This window comes from Pagrus pagrus (assembly GCF_965226575.1).
Source record: "Pagrus pagrus genome assembly, chromosome: 3".
In the NCBI taxonomy this organism is placed as follows: Eukaryota; Metazoa; Chordata; class Actinopteri; order Spariformes; family Sparidae; genus Pagrus; species Pagrus pagrus.
Genome location: NC_140187.1, coordinates 10,792,834 through 10,808,116, shown reverse-complemented (window position 1 = coordinate 10,808,116; position 15,283 = coordinate 10,792,834). Strand labels below are relative to the sequence as shown.

The 15,283-nt window shown below is 39.6% G+C and overlaps 3 protein-coding genes across 3 annotated transcripts in view; 1 reads left to right on the top strand and 2 right to left on the bottom strand.

Moving 5' to 3' along the window:
* eya2 (EYA transcriptional coactivator and phosphatase 2) overlaps positions 1-1,294 on the top strand; it is a 30,021-nt gene extending 28,727 nt beyond the window's left edge. The window contains exon 16 of the mRNA XM_084348074.1: positions 118-1,294. Within this exon, the coding sequence (XP_084204200.1) occupies positions 118-198 (81 nt within the window). The 3' untranslated portion in view covers positions 199-1,294. The remainder of the gene's footprint in view (positions 1-117) is intronic.
* A 246-nt stretch (positions 1,295-1,540) lies between these two features.
* tgm5l (transglutaminase 5, like) lies at positions 1,541-7,588 on the bottom strand. Its single transcript, XM_084349770.1, has 14 exons — positions 7,534-7,588; positions 7,168-7,350; positions 6,848-7,075; positions 6,330-6,448; positions 5,499-5,627; positions 5,003-5,180; positions 4,318-4,453; positions 4,056-4,159; positions 3,734-3,973; positions 3,572-3,634; positions 3,269-3,481; positions 3,023-3,180; positions 2,652-2,788; positions 1,541-2,083 (listed from the first exon to the last, which is right to left on the bottom strand). Exons 1-14 carry the CDS (start codon positions 7,538-7,540, stop codon positions 1,930-1,932), a joined length of 2,049 nt encoding a protein of 682 aa, XP_084205896.1. The 5' UTR covers positions 7,541-7,588; the 3' UTR covers positions 1,541-1,929.
* A 3,347-nt stretch (positions 7,589-10,935) lies between these two features.
* pxmp4 (peroxisomal membrane protein 4) lies at positions 10,936-12,436 on the bottom strand. The gene is made up of 4 exons (XM_084349772.1): positions 12,277-12,436; positions 11,963-12,025; positions 11,675-11,873; positions 10,936-11,556 (listed from the first exon to the last, which is right to left on the bottom strand). Exons 1-4 carry the CDS (start codon positions 12,387-12,389, stop codon positions 11,290-11,292), a joined length of 642 nt encoding a protein of 213 aa, XP_084205898.1. The 5' UTR covers positions 12,390-12,436; the 3' UTR covers positions 10,936-11,289.
* Positions 12,437-15,283: the final 2,847 nt, after the last annotated feature.

The following is a 15,283-nucleotide window of genomic DNA, read 5'->3' as shown; positions in this document are numbered from 1 at the left end:
ACTATAAACAAACTCCCAACCATAGTCTGTTTTGCACATCTGCACTGCATAAGTTTGCATGATACATAACCTTGATTTTAATTTCCATTAACAATGTTGTCGTTGTTGTTTTCTCAGAAGAACATGCCGTTCTGGAGGGTGTCCTGTCGGGCCGATCTGGAGGCCCTGAGCCATGCACTGGAGCTGGACTACCTCTAGAGGGCGCCAGCTGACATGCTTCTGCTCTTCCATCCAAATCATGAGAAGCTGCTGAACTCCTGAGTGCAGCTAGTCGGTGAAGGCGCACCCTAGAGACTGATTCAGAGTCAGTATTGCTCTTTCAAGGTTTGGCGAAAGACATTTGATCCCTAATGAGCACCCAGGCGGACAATTTCACACCAAAGCCAAAGGAACAGTGAGGATTTCGAAGCGAGGCTGCAGTATATCTATGACACATGAAGCCAAAAGTGCCGGACCAAAAACAAAAGACCAAAGTACAAAAAAGGGAACCAAAGCTTCAGAACTAACCCCAGGGAGAACTGTGGTTAATACTGCAAATACTTTTTTAAAAGCCTTTTTCCTTTTCTTTTATTCAGTTCATCTCAACTTTATGACAGGTGTCCCACTTTTGTACATAAAAAGTGATGCACTGAATGCATGGATGAAAAGGTCAGATTGCTGTGGGGTTGTTTGTTCTGCTGTGTCTTTTTTTATTATTATTATTTGTTGTGAGACTTAACCCATTTTCCAATGATCAAATCTCTTCTAAAGACAAAAATTAGAAACTTAAAGTTATTATCTTACGTGGGATAGATTCGTCTTCACTATTATTTTAGAAACGTTTGATCCATGTGTCATTTTCTCCTCATAGGTAGAGGCTATTGAAAATAGTCTGATTGTATTTTACCATTAAAATGTGAGCTATTTATTATTAGTTAAATTCACAACACAATGAGGTATAAACAGTTTGGGAGCTCGCCGTTAAAAAAAAAAACTTCCCTTCAAAGACCAAAAATGTGCTCTTGTAAAATATGTTTTGACAAGAAGTTGTCTTGAAGATGCTGTATTATAGGCTGGTGCTCGAATCCTTACTTTTGATTCTGGGTTGTATGTGTTGTCATGTTTTAACTCTCCTCCTTTTCTGCCCTTGTTTCATCTCCAAAGTAACCTGTTTGTAATATAGATGATCTGGTATGGTTGTGCATGTGCCGATTACACTGCCTGTCAGCTTAGCTATGATTTGTATATAATGCTTTATTGTCGATTTTGTTTTGACAGACAGTTGAAATAGATTAATAAAGATAAATTAATTGCATTGTGGGGAAAGACGAGTCGAGTTTCATATCATTTTCCAGATTTCCTCGGCCCAGAGGCGTATGAAGCGAGTCGGATTAAATGACAAATAAATAAATGATAAATGACCCTTGTGTGAAATACATATAAATATCAAGAGGTTTGAGAGACATATCATGCTGACTGAGCTAAATTAGACCTTTCTTGAGGACATGTCTCCCTCTACAGGAGAGGAAAAAAAACACACTTCCATTTCTTGTAGATTTAAACCTGTTTGTTTATTTTATTTTCCACACGTAGCAAAAAAGCACAGTAATCAATGGAAATCATTTGTTGCAGCTTTTTTAAAAATTCAAGTAAAATGCAGGATTTTCACGTAGCGGTAATAACTCTCATGGCTCGATCACATAAATAGCAAAAATAAATAGCAAAATAAATAATTATAATTTACATTCACATTTATATCACACACAGCAATAATCAGAATGTTTCCCCTGCGTCTGATGCTGCCACCTCGTTGCCACGTTCTGGCTTCTCCTTTTTTTTTTTTTACAACATAAATAAAAAGTGCGATTCTGAAGCGAAGACGAAACAAAACGCTGCAATCAAACTCTCCAAATGAAAAGTAAAATAGGCAATACACACAATGAAGAGGACCTAAGCTCTGCTGACAAAGACCATTTTGAAGCCTCTGATGGTGGTGTTCATGTTTGTGAGCAGCAGGCTGGCCTGCAGCATCTTCGATCCCACCATGCTGGGGGTGAAGGTGATCCCCTGCTGCACTGTTCCTCCTGGACGCAGCTGAGACATCCTGCAGGAAGACACAAGATATTAAAGAGTTATTAAAGTACTACAAATACTGTAGAGATCACACATGGCTAATCATCTAAAACTTCACTGTTAAAAAAAAACTTCTGTGCTTGCCAAGATTTAAAATATGAGATCAGGAAATATGAGATTATCTTATTTTAAAAGTTGTTTACTAGTTTTTTAATCTTCGAAAAACATGGTCAAATCTCACATTGATTGTGGACACTGTACGTCTTCTATGCCCTAATTCACTCTATGGTAGATAAAACATGACAAAGTGCAGTGTAATAGTATTAAATGACCCTTCAGTACTCAAATAATTCCCCTAGTCTGCAAACTGGAACATTTGGTTGATCATTAGCCACACCTGAATAAACACTGAACACACTGGCTTAACAAAAGAAGTGTAACAAGCCTGCATTCCTTCCACAAACACACACTGTACCATCTTGTATTTTACAGTGACACTCCTCTGTCTGAGCATTCCTTACTCATTCTGCTGCTATTCATGATGTGCACAAGTCACTGAGGCGACATCAACACACACATAAACAATGAAGCCTTCTCACCTGAAGTGAACCTTGCCCTGGAGCAGCCCGGCGCCGGCGACAGTCAGCGCTCCGCTCACCGGGTGTGAGAATGGGTTGGTGAAGGACACTGTGGCTGTCTGCTCTTTTCCAGGCACGACGGAGCCTCCATCTGCAACCTGAAGGAGACGTTTGCGTTAGTGAACCCCCGAAATTGACTCGATGTGAAACCAGAATGTTTCACACATTTACTTAACAGATAAGTAAATCTGTTTTTGTATCCCTTTGTAAAGCATTACATATTTGGTATCTAAAAGTTGGCTTCATTTATTACCACACATTTTAAGAGCCTAATCCCTCCATAGAAGTGACTTTGTCATCTAAACTATTGCTGAATAACATGTCTCTCATACCTCTATGCTGAGCTCTGGGCTGGTGATATTGAACTCCTCTGTGGCCAGGACCCGTTCCTGACTGGCCGTGTCCTGCAGGACTACAGCCAGGTTGACCAGGTTGTCTCCCACCACATCCTCATACTGAGCTGGGAGGATCTGCTGTTGAATGACTTTGGCTGAGGGAGGAAGAGGCAGATATTTAACAACACAACACTTAAGAAGTGGGAATTTGAGTGTGTAGATGAGAGAAAAAAGTGGATTTACCTTCCATGGGGGCCAGCTTTATGACACCGTGAGTTTCCCAGAAGGTGTCTAAGGGGCTGTTGTTGTACTCTTTAGCCTGGGCGTTGACATGCACCTTCATCATCTTGGCAACGCTCTGCCTGTTGATGACCTTCACCGTGAAGCGGACGGGCTCCCCGGCGACAGGAGCCTTGTCCAGGGCCAGGAAGACCGCGACCCCCTTGGACGAGCCTGCTGATTAAACATGAAGAAAGCCGGCGCGTGAGATGACGTTTGTTTAGACGGAGAACGAGTCTGATTACTGAATGGAAAATTAAAAATTACCTCTTCTTAATGTTGAGTCATCTGACATTGTGGAACTTCTTGATGAAAGTGTTGAAGTGGGGCCTGTGATGCAAAGATTGAAAGAAAGACTTGAGTGATTTTCATGTCTTGAAGATAACATCATGGCACTTATTGTGTGTATTTTCTGGTTTTGGCTCATACTTTTCAGGTGTTTGTAGTCTCCTGTGAGGTTCTGGTATCTGGGGTAGCCCACAGCTTTGGTGCAGATGAGGGATCCCACTCGCTCTGTGTCTTTGTTGTAGCTGAGCACCCGACCCTCGCTCAGTACGATTGAGTGGACGTCGGCGTTCACCTCGGCGTAGACAAAGGGGATGTCATAAACCAGGTCAATACGCCGATCCCTGATTGCTTTGACCGGGGCAGGGCCACAGCAGAACACTCCTAGGAGGGAAAGATGGTCATGTTTACTCAGGAAAACATTCAGAGCTGAGTATAGAAGTGAGAACAGGAAAGTCTCACACACCTCCACTCCTCTCCTGGGGGGTCGGGTCCAGAACCTGCCAGCCATCCAATCCCTTTCCAAGATCCCGGCGGTTCATCCAGCACTCCACCCAGACGTGGAAGTTCCTGTTTAGAAGAGGCAAAAGAAGGAAAAAGCATGAATAGGCTTGTTTGATTCACAAAACTCAATACATGTTATTAGTCACTTTAAATCTATTCAAAAAAATTCCCCAAACTGTTGATCATATCTGAAAAAAACATTCAGGAGTTAAATAACCGCTCACCAAATGCTGTCTTTGCTGCGGTGGAGCTTCTTCCCTGTCTCACTGTAAAACTCCTCAATCACCAGGTTGCCATTGGTGTCGTGAGCAGAGTTGAAGTTGGTGACGACGCGACAAGGAATGCCAAGAACTCTCATGACTGAAAGGGGTAATCAGAACACAGGCAAAGACGTTAACATGATGATGACACCCGAGGGATGCGTCACGGAAAAATTAATCAGCTGTCATCACTGATAAGACATCAGTCGTGGCGTCAGATGTTATTGGTTAAGTACTGCGTTTGTGAATTTGTCATGTGTGAAAGTTGCCTTTTCACACAGGAGCAACACAGTGAGTGTTTTCACATTTGGACTGAAATCTTAACGCAGGAAAAGAAACAATGTCACATATGAACTAGAATTTCCACATGCGGAGACAAAACATGGCACACGATATCCACTTTTTTTTTTACATGATCATGTTAACATGTGAAAATAAAAAATAAAAAGTGAAGTGGGCATTTTCACAAGTAATTGTCTTTTTTTCAAATATGAATGCAAATTTCAATGTAAGAAATGTACATTAAAATGTGGAATTCAAATTTTTAAGTGTGGAAACATCATAACTGGGGACCAAACGAGACGTATAGTTATGTAAAGAGTGAATAACCGATATGTAATTCATTTTTCAGTTATCGTTATATAATCACCTGTGCACATGACAGCTGCGAACACCCAGCACTGCCCATACTTGACTGGGCTGTAACCAGACTGAGTCCACTGTTTCAAGATGTCAGCGCTCCCAGTCCACAAGGAGGGATGAACTCCTTGTTTGTAGTCACCAGACCAGTTCCCTTTCAGCACTCCCCGGTCGTCCTCACTGTTTATCTGAACATAAAAGATAAGTATGAGTTCCCAATGAACATAAATCAAGCAGTTACACAGTCATTTTAATAACAACTTTCATCAATTTAAATAATTATAGTGTTCCTGCATGCATCATTTACTGTACAGAACATTGCAGGAGGTGTGTGTTTATCTGTACAACGTGTGCAGAACACAGTGACCCAGTTCAAGCCGCAACATGTTTTTAATAAGCAGCTTTGACGCTGTTGTTGTCACACAAAGTAAACAATAAAAAATACCTGAGACAGACTTGAGCAAACATGACGTTGTGTTTTTTACCCTGAATCCGTTCACACTCACCATGGCAGACACGACCCTGCTGATGTAGACGGGGTTGTTTCGGTTCAGGTAGTCCATTCTCCTGTTCTTCTGGTGCTGAGGGCTGACCTGGAGAAGGTTCAGGCACGTCTCCAGAACCCCAGGCTCATACTTTAAAGAAATGAGAATGAGAATTAGATTCAAATGTCATCACTTTTGAAGCATTTATACATGATTAACATCCTTTCAAATGATCAATATGTGATAGAAAAAGGTGGCAGGAGTGCTACTGGTGTCCCTCAAACCACCGGTGAAGAAAGAAAAAGCAGCATAAATCATCCAGGTGCAGGCACTCAAGGTTTCAGGGTGCTACCTTGAAGAAGGCGCAAGTCGATACATGTTGGTGTATTTTTTTATGTTTCTAGCCTGATGGGAAAAAGGTCTTTTATATTCTTCAAACCACCTTGAGTGCCAAGATCTGGTTATGCCATTTTATCTTTCGTCACAAGTCTTCCTTTTGTTTTATTTTTTACCAATATGTGATATTTCAGGTCAGTTTTAGGATTGAGGGTTTTACTTTTAACTAAATATTCTTTTACCAAACTTTAACCCTCCTTTGTTCCCTCTATTTCCCTTGATTTTGTAACAGCTGCTTTCTGACAGAAGGATTGAATCCAACTCAAAGACTAAAAGAAGAAACTGCGAGTTGACACAAGCAATCCAATAAAAAAGGCGCAACAATATAAACTACATTTATGAGGCTACATGTAAAACTGACTCCCAGAATTGAATCATCACCTCCTCTGTTAATAACCTCATGATTTATTTTCTAGCTCAACAAAAATCCTGATCAACAGATTTTCATTTTCGTACCTGATCAAAGGACCATGGTCTTGACACAATGTTCTTAGCCGTGCCCATAAACAGCAGCCCAGAGTCGTTCTGGACGTACTCCTCTCTCTGGTCCTCAAAGGGAATATGCACTGTGTCCTCTGAGAGAAATAAACCTTGTGTTTAGTACATCCTGCATTTAAAATACACCACAAATAGTTCAAGACTGCAGCATCCATATTCATTTTATTACATCTTTTTAATCTAGTTTGTGAAGCTGGTGCCGGACATTCGCTGTGAGGATCATCCCTTACCTCTGTATGATTCACAAAGCCAGTCACACAGCAAATCACCACTGTACTGTAGCGATCAGACTCACACAAAGGGAACTAATAAGGATTAAAGGTGATGAATGAATGAGATGCATCATCTTGAACTCATCAAATCATACCTAGAAGTAAATATCTGGTTTGTTTAGCTTACAAGCCAAAACCTTTTGAGTCTGCAAAATTTTATTTAGACTTCATTAAAAAGCTCCTGACTAATTCACTTGTACTCACCAGGACACCAGGGATTGCAGAGCAGGATGAATTTGCCATAGGCGCGGGTCTTCCGGTTGTTCTGAGCGAACACCTGAAATCTGTAGCAGCCCACCGTGGCGGAGGCAGGGGAGGAGATGTATACGGAGGGGTTCTGGAGGTTCAAGCCCTTTGGTTCAATGTATGCAGTCCAGTGAGTGGAAGAAACCTTCTTAATGAAAGTGACGGGCATCACCACATACAGGCGGCCTGAGGAGAAAAAGGGAGAAGGACAATCAGGCAAAGGGATTTTTAAAGACACCCATGCAGCAAAATCTAGATTAAATCTAAATCTAGCCTACCTAGCATAACTTTGACCCTCAGAGAGTCAGTCTTGGGGTTGAAAGGTCGGCCCTCCAGCTGCAGACTGACTCTGAACGGGGCTCCTCTCCGCACCACCAGGGCTTTGGAGGTGCTGAAGTCCTCCGTCCTGTGTTTCTCCAGGTTCTCCGAATTTTCCAGGTCGACATTTTTAAACCTTAAGTCTGCAAATGCATAAAAGACTAATTAGAAATTGCCACAGAAAAAGGTATTCAACAGTTAGACAGCAGCTTTATGCAAGAAATAAAATGATCAAGAGCATAAAGCCAGGTTGCTGTGACGGATAAGTGATAAAACAACAAAATGAGCAAAGAAAAGAGAGTAAGCGTGCATATCCGAAGTCTCACCTTCCATTTGCTAGTGTCTCTTTTTTCGCTCTGATGCTTATGGCCCTACTGTCGCCCTCTACAGCTTTATAAAGCTCTCGCCGCACCCTCTACAAGCATCAGTGAGAAAGTGAACTGGTTTTTCTCCATAGTCACCAAGGCCCTCAAGTCATGTGTACATCACAAAGTACGCCCCTCCTCGTCGAGGTTGCAGGTGTACGGTTTCACGTGTAAAATTAGGCATCACATGAGTAATCAGACTCGCCCACTTCCACGGAGCCAGAGGATTATAGTGATGGGTGTGAAAACCTGCACGCTGACAACATTGCAACACAGATATAAGATCTGTAGCAGGAGCAGTGATACATTTTTAGTGAGAACAGAGCAAACCTCATTCTCTTTTATTAAATATAACATCTATTCAGAAAGCTCTTATTGCAGTATTATTTCACGCCATGTGCTGTTATACTTTTATTCAGTGAGGATGAGTTTTTTCACGCCACACTTATCTTTCCTTTTGATCTTGCGTGACAGAGACTTTTACGTGACGTTTGTTTCATCATTTATTTTGAAAATTGATTCAGACTCTTGTGGTTTTGCTGGCACATCTGCTTCCCGGGAAGCCCAGCGTGGTCAGAATACACTGGTTCTTTACTCACTGCTGCGACTTTCGTCATTGTCTTTGACTCTACGTACAACATAAAATGACTAATTAAGATTAAGGTGTTTCCTTTGTTTACGTGACTTGAATTATTTTGAATTATGATTAATCATCTTCAGTTTTAAATGTTTTAATATACTCATTTACTTATCAAAATTAATATAACTATTATTAGTAGTATAGTAGTACTAGTAAAATAAAAACAATTATTAACCACTAAGTACCTCTGTGTGTCATTCTTCTTATATTGACTGGTTATTTTATATGAGTGGCATTTAAAGACTGTCTGTTTTGGGTTATACACCTGTGTCAGATGCTGATCTGATCATTGTCTGTTCAATAAAATGCACGAGTGGTGAGCTTCAGACAGTTTTGTGAACACGTCTGTAATGGTGTTCCATTCCTTGCAGTTACAGTCTTTAAGGTTTAGCTGGGATTACACATTAGTCCTATAAGAACTATGGTATGTGTGTTTATGTTTGTGTTTATTTAAGCACATGGATGTGCCTCTTGTCTTCCTGGGTTCCTGAACATAAAAATACAGACATGCAATAAGAAAGTAGAACATATTTACTGTTTTTTCCCTCTGATGTCCTCTGACTGCTCTTCCTGAACTGGCATTGATTTATGGAGTTTCCTGATGGACAAGATAAGCTACTTGTTGTTAAGTAACTGCTAACTGCGGCTAACTGTAGCTGCCATTAGCCTGGGATTTTTTTTTATTTACAGCAGTGGTGTTGCACTCAGAAACTATGGGGGTGCCAATTTGTATTCAATTCAAAATTTCTACATATTGTTGCTTTAAGTGACTGCACTCTTAAGTGAAGTGAACTCGTCGAGTAGTTGAGTCACAAAAGTTCATGCACACTGTCAAAAGCTAAACATTGTTTTTATCCAATTGCAAAGTCCCTCAAGTCTAAAAAATGAAAAAGTTATAACAGTTTACTGATGCAAACATACACACACTCACCAAAATCAAGAAACAAGTTTAAAGCAACAATCATGATGTAAGGCACGTCAAGTACAGTAAAAGCAGAGCAAGTCACTCGTGACTAAAAACAGACAAGCAAAGACAAGCAAGCACCGACATGGCACGTAACATCGCCAAATACGCAGATAAGGACACCAATTACCAATACCAACAACCAACCAAATTTAGGACAGGCAACAGGGCAGTTTAGCAGTAGATGTTGCATATTAACAGACATTTGCCAAATAATGTTTCTCAGATTTTATGGCATAGGTCGTGTCCTTTACTGTAACTGAGTTCCCTGATGTGGACTGGTACAGCATTACATTCATGAGCTGCTTTGATCATAAAGGCAGATTAGCTGAAAGTAGAGGGATAATGCAGTTTCCTCGCATGTACTGCACTTTAACCCACTGCCTGCAGCCCTGACCAGGTTGAACTAAGACACAGTTACTTCTTAGTTAGAGGCGTGGGAGCTTATAAGTGTTCCCATTGATGTTCAGGCTTGCCTACAAGAGAAAATAGCTTTATTGCGCAATTCATGTTCAATGGGTATATGGGCCACTCATCTCTTGATAATGACAGGTATGTCCTGTACATTGGGTGGATACATTTTTGGAGAATGAATACTGACTTGAAGTTGCGACAGGCCAGGGGACTACTTATCTATCTGGTGTCTTCATGCAACAGTGTCAAATGGAATATTTCATTATTCTAGTGAAATATCTTCACCTTTTGTAGATTGGTACAAGATTTGGTACCAGAATTCATGAATCCCTGAGGATAAATCCTAATGACTTTGGTGAACCACTGACTTTTCCCTTAGCACCAACATTATGTCAACATTTGTGGTTTTGAGGGAAACATCTCCAATTACCTTCAATTATTTGATTGCCTCTCTTACCTCTAACACTATTATCAGATCACAACTCTAATTTCCCAGCGGTTTATGACAAAATGCCTGCAAAAGTAAGACTCAGCAGTCTTTAGCATATTAGCATCATTCATTCTGGGTATGCTGAAGTTAGCATTGAGCTTAAAGCAGCATCAAACTATCACAAGTTCCCTTTAGGCCACATAACATATAGAGCAGATGATGTATGTATGTACGTGATGTAACATACAATTGAAATCCTGTGAAAACTACTTGAAAACTGTAAGTGCAGAGCTAAACTAAATGCACATTACTTTCAATCACTTGCAATCACAAATATTGAAGCTTTAAAACTACATTAGTGAGTCAAGTACAAACTTTGTTAAGTTACATAACAGCCGTTTACACATTTGAAGATATTGATGCATTTTCTGCTCATGCATTCTAATCCAAATTAATACCGCACTCTTGTAAGGCAATATGGCATAGATTACAAAATCATTTGTACTTGTACTTTGACTTGCAGATCCATTCATTTTGGATATTGAATTGCAAAAGTGGTGGTTAAGCCTTTGAAGAAAAGGAAATCTGGAAACAGGTTTGACTGAAACAGGACTTCATTCAACCCTCATTGAATATGATATAATAATGGCACACCTTTGGTTTCAAAGCAAACTAAATGAACAAAAGCATCAAGGTGCACAACCATTATTTCTTCTGCAGGTCCTGCAGAGCAGATCAGTGTCTTAAATAAGATTGCAGCAGTGTGAGGTAATCTTTACTTGATTAGTAGTAACACCAAAATGGGAGACATGGCACTTGACACTGCAACACAGAATGCTCCAAATTTCAGATAGTTGTCATCATTACCTCATACACTTCAATAGCTCTCAGTCTATTATGAGTGTATTCAGAGAATCAGAATCAGAAATTCCTTTATTTGTCCCGCAAACGGGGAAATTTAATGACATACTCCTTGAATTAAAAACAGACAATTGTACAATCACCCAAATATCAGCGGGACAAATTATACAGCATGTGCATATATGCTGGTGTGTGTCTTTAGCTGAAAATTTGGTGTCAGCAGCACAACATGCTCAACACACAAGAAAATACTTTGGTTAATCAAACATTAAACAAAAAAAACGTTACACAGTTCTATACAACTATAATCTGGCAATAATTTTAAAAAGGCAACATTCAATCATAATTTTAAAAAATACTATTCATTGCATTGTAGAGAATTGGTCCATAGAGAAAAAAGCTTCCTTTCTAAACAGCAGGAGTCCTTGGCTTATTGTAAACGAGGAAGTCTGAGATGTCATGCCACACATTGCTGTCATGGTAGAGGTAGTTCATTGAGGACTGCAGGGAGGGCTGGAGGGTGTGTGGGTAATACTCAAACAGCCACAACACAATGCCCCACACCAGCGTGGCGAACAGTGGGAAAGGGTCGTGTTTAGGCTGGGGGATAAATCCTTTCTCTACAGCCAGCCGAGACAGCGCGAACAGGATCCTGGACAGCAGGTACATGTTGATCTACAGAGAAAGGGAAAGTGTTAATGAGTTGAACGCATTTAAATGATCAATTACAGCCTCAGATTTATGATGATGTGCTCATGAAGAGTGACGTTTCTGGACAACAGGCTGATCAGACCTGACTATTGATGTTGTTGTTATCTCCAAACACCAACCATCCTCCAACACAGGCAGCCAGAAAGGAGTGAGACTGCAAACTCTTCCCCTGGATCCTCTCCTGGATGCCTTGCAGTCCTTTGTATGTGAACACAAAGTACGCCAGGTTGCGAGAGTGGGTGTATGTGGCCTTCAAAATGGCTTTGAGCTTGTCCTTCAAACTGTCAGAAGAAAGAAAAACGTGTTCAGACTTCAGAGGCATTGTACGTATTAGAAAAGGAAGGTGCTTCACGACATCTCAAATTCTTACCTGCCACTTCTGAATAGAAATGTCATTACCAAGGCATGTGGTGCTCTGATTTTGGCCCCATATCTGAGAAATAAAACACACTGCAATGTCAGTGTTGACTGGGATCACAAAACAAGGTCAAACATCCCCCACTGCTTTTAATTTAGTCAACAAAATCTGCTGCTTTTGTACAGTACTCAAGGGAGCTGAAGCTAACGACCTATGTAAACTACAGCTGATTGGCCACAGAGCTGTCAGCCACCAGCTGTGTGGTAAAGTAAACTATCGTTAGCTTAGCGAGCGAGCTAGCTAGTTTATTGAACGTTTTCACTCACACGGCGCCATTTCTGAATCCTTTCAGCACTGCCAACGCCGCTTTGTATTTCTCCTGCTGCAGGAGATTATTGACGGTGTACAGAAGAGTTTTTAACAGATCGGGACCTGCCATGACTTTCAACAGAGCCGAGGGGACACAAATACATGTTGCACACACAAGCGTCACAGCGGAAACTCGCCGTCGTGCAGCAGTAGAAAAGAGGTTCCTATGTAAAATAAGTGCAGTGCGCTATTTTGGTGTTTTGGTACCAAATGTGTGATTTTTGTAAACAAAAAAATACATAAATATCAGATATATTTTAGCTTAAAAGAGTCCCTTCGGTTTTATGTAAACATAAAGAAATTAAGGCGAGATATGGCCTCAAAACACTGTTACTGTTGTACTATTTGCTTAGTCTGACTCAGTTGTAGCTAAAAGCTGCATACCAGACTTTGGTGTGTAACTTTGCATTAGTCATATAGCTCTCACCTGTTACATAATGTGAGAATGGATTCCTCCTATGAAGACTGACACATTTTCTCACAGAAATACAAAGAATTTCAAGTCCAGCTTTTAGTCAAATCCTGCAGAAGTCCAATCAGAGGGCACCAATTTCAAGCGGTGTTTAACCATTAACTTCCCACTAACATCCGTTGTAAATTAAGGGCAGTGAACAAATCTGTTTTTGGTACCAAAATAAAAATGTTTTTAGAATAGACATTATATTTATAGATTATATTATTTAAGTTATAAATGTTCCTTGATTTGTGTGTAAATGTATTGAAAATGTTGGCAAGATGGGACTTTAAATGGGTTTGTTGTGGAATAAAGCTGAATTAAAGGTGTGTAACATCGGTAACTGAATTAGTCATTTAGCTACAGCATGTTACATAATGTGACAGTGGATTCCGCCTATGAAGAGTTACACATTTTGTCACATCTTTCAGAAGAAATACAAAGAAATTCAAGACCAGTCGATAGTCAAATCCTGCAGGAGAAGTACAATCAGGGGCACATATTTTAGGTTTTTTTAAATAAGGGGCAAAGAGAGACCGAGAATACTGCTACATTCTGTCAATGTGCAAAACAATGGCCAATATTTATTTAGAAGATATATTTAAACATGATTAACAATCCACAAGTGTCCTGTAGGAGCCTGGTGTTTCAATAATTATATTCCCTCTATCCCTGTCCAGTCTGTTGTGACATGAAACCCATCCATCCTCCATACATGTATAAATAGCATTCAACCGTTAACTTACACTAACATCCTATTTCAGATAAGCGCGATGAACTAGCACTACAGGTACCAGGCTACATACCAGGCTTTGGTGTGTATGGTTAGTTAGTATTAGTCATTTAGTTACTGCGTTACATAATGTGACAGTGGAGGCCTCGTACAAAGAGTGCAGACCTTAACAATATGACGGTATGAAAAGAAAAAAAAATGTGTTCCTAGAATGACCAAAAAATGGGCATATTTTAACTTGAGTGTCCCTTCATTTGTCACAATAATCACTGAAGAATGTCGGCAAGATGAGACGCTAAATGTCAAATATGTGCCGTTTGTTGTGGATTAAAGCTGTACAGACACATGTTAGAACACCTTTCAGAACAAAAGCACAGAAATGTATGACCAGTCTTTAGTCATGTCCTGGAGGAGTAAGAGTCAGGTGGCACAAAGTGTGGTACTTTTAAAATGGGAGGCCTTAATTTAAGGTTGTACACGTGTACAGTAATCTGGTGCAGATAACATGTAATACCTGCTCATTGTAAGACACATGCTTACTTGAGAGTGTCCCTTCATTTGTCACATTCATCACTGAAGAATGTCAACAAGATGAGACTCTAAATGTCAAATGTTTGCTGTTTGTTGTGGATTAAAGCCACTTCGGTGCATAATATTACTGAATTAGTCATTAAGCTTTTGCATATTACATAATGCCAGAGTGGATGTCTCACATGCAAAGTGCAGACATATGTTAGAACGCCTTTCAGAACAAAAACAAAGACATTTATGACCAGTCTTTAGTCATGTCCTGCAGGAGTTAGAGTCAGGTGGCACAAAATGTGGTACTTTTAAAATGGGAGGCTTAAATTTAAGGGTGTTCACGTGTACAGTTATCTGGTACATATTACATGTAATAGCCATGCTCATTGTAAGTCATATGTTTATGTAATAAAAGAAAACATTTTGAAAACTTTTTTTTACAGTACATAACCTTTGGTGGAAGAAGTACTCTCATCCTTTAATTAAGTAAAAGTACTAAAACCCCAAAATAAAAGCCATACATTCACAGTTTATTTCAGTAAAAGCACAAGAATACATGCAAAATATATCTAAAATATCACAAGTAGAGGTGTAGTATGCCTCCTTTCACTGTTTTATTAATGTAGACGCAGCATTCTGTTGTTGTATACAGTATAATAGTAGTAAATTAATAATGAATATAATAAAATGATGTATTTAGGTACTATTCACTTCCACTTATCTTTAAGATGTCAGATAATCCATCCTATGTAAATAAATGACACTGTACTGTACTGGTTCCAATATAAAAAGAAAAAAAAAGTGAATTAAATTAACTAAAATGAATGTCCCTTATTTCGTATGTAAATGTATTTTAGATGAGATGAGACTGCAAAACTGATTTGTTTGTCTATAATCTGTTGTTTGCTGTGGATTCAAGACTTTGGTGCGTAACATTGGTAATTGAATTAGCCAGCTATGCTGTTGCTGTGAGAGTGGATGTCACACAACGAAAGAGTGCAGACACGTGTTATGACACCTTTCAGAATTAATGCTCAGTAATTAAAGTCTTAAGTCTTACCCTGCACAGGTTACAGTGCATAATACTATTTTAATTCCGTCAGCACATTTTGAGATTTTGTTCTTCGGTCAATATATTTTTCATATTTTAAGAGGTTAATATGCAATACAATTGTTGCCTAAGTTTTTTTTTAAAATGTAGTGAATTGTGTGTATGACAGTGAAAAAAATACATTTCAGTGATAATCAGTAACAC

Excerpts from the sequence above, each read along its gene's own strand:
- pxmp4 (XM_084349772.1), bottom strand. The coding sequence starts at position 12,389 with ATGGCAGGTCCCGATCTGTTAAAAACTCTTCTGTACACCGTCAATAAT. Across the intron at positions 12,026-12,276 it reads GGATTCAGAAATGGCGCCGT|ATATGGGGCCAAAATCAGAG; the intron begins GTGAGTGAAAAC and ends TTTATTTCTCAG. Across the intron at positions 11,874-11,962 it reads TTTCTATTCAGAAGTGGCAG|TTTGAAGGACAAGCTCAAAG; the intron begins GTAAGAATTTGA and ends TTCTTCTGACAG.
- tgm5l (XM_084349770.1), bottom strand. Across the intron at positions 3,482-3,571 it reads TGACTCAACATTAAGAAGAG|CAGGCTCGTCCAAGGGGGTC; the intron begins GTAATTTTTAAT and ends ATGTTTAATCAG. Across the intron at positions 3,181-3,268 it reads AAAGCTGGCCCCCATGGAAG|CCAAAGTCATTCAACAGCAG; the intron begins GTAAATCCACTT and ends TTCCTCCCTCAG.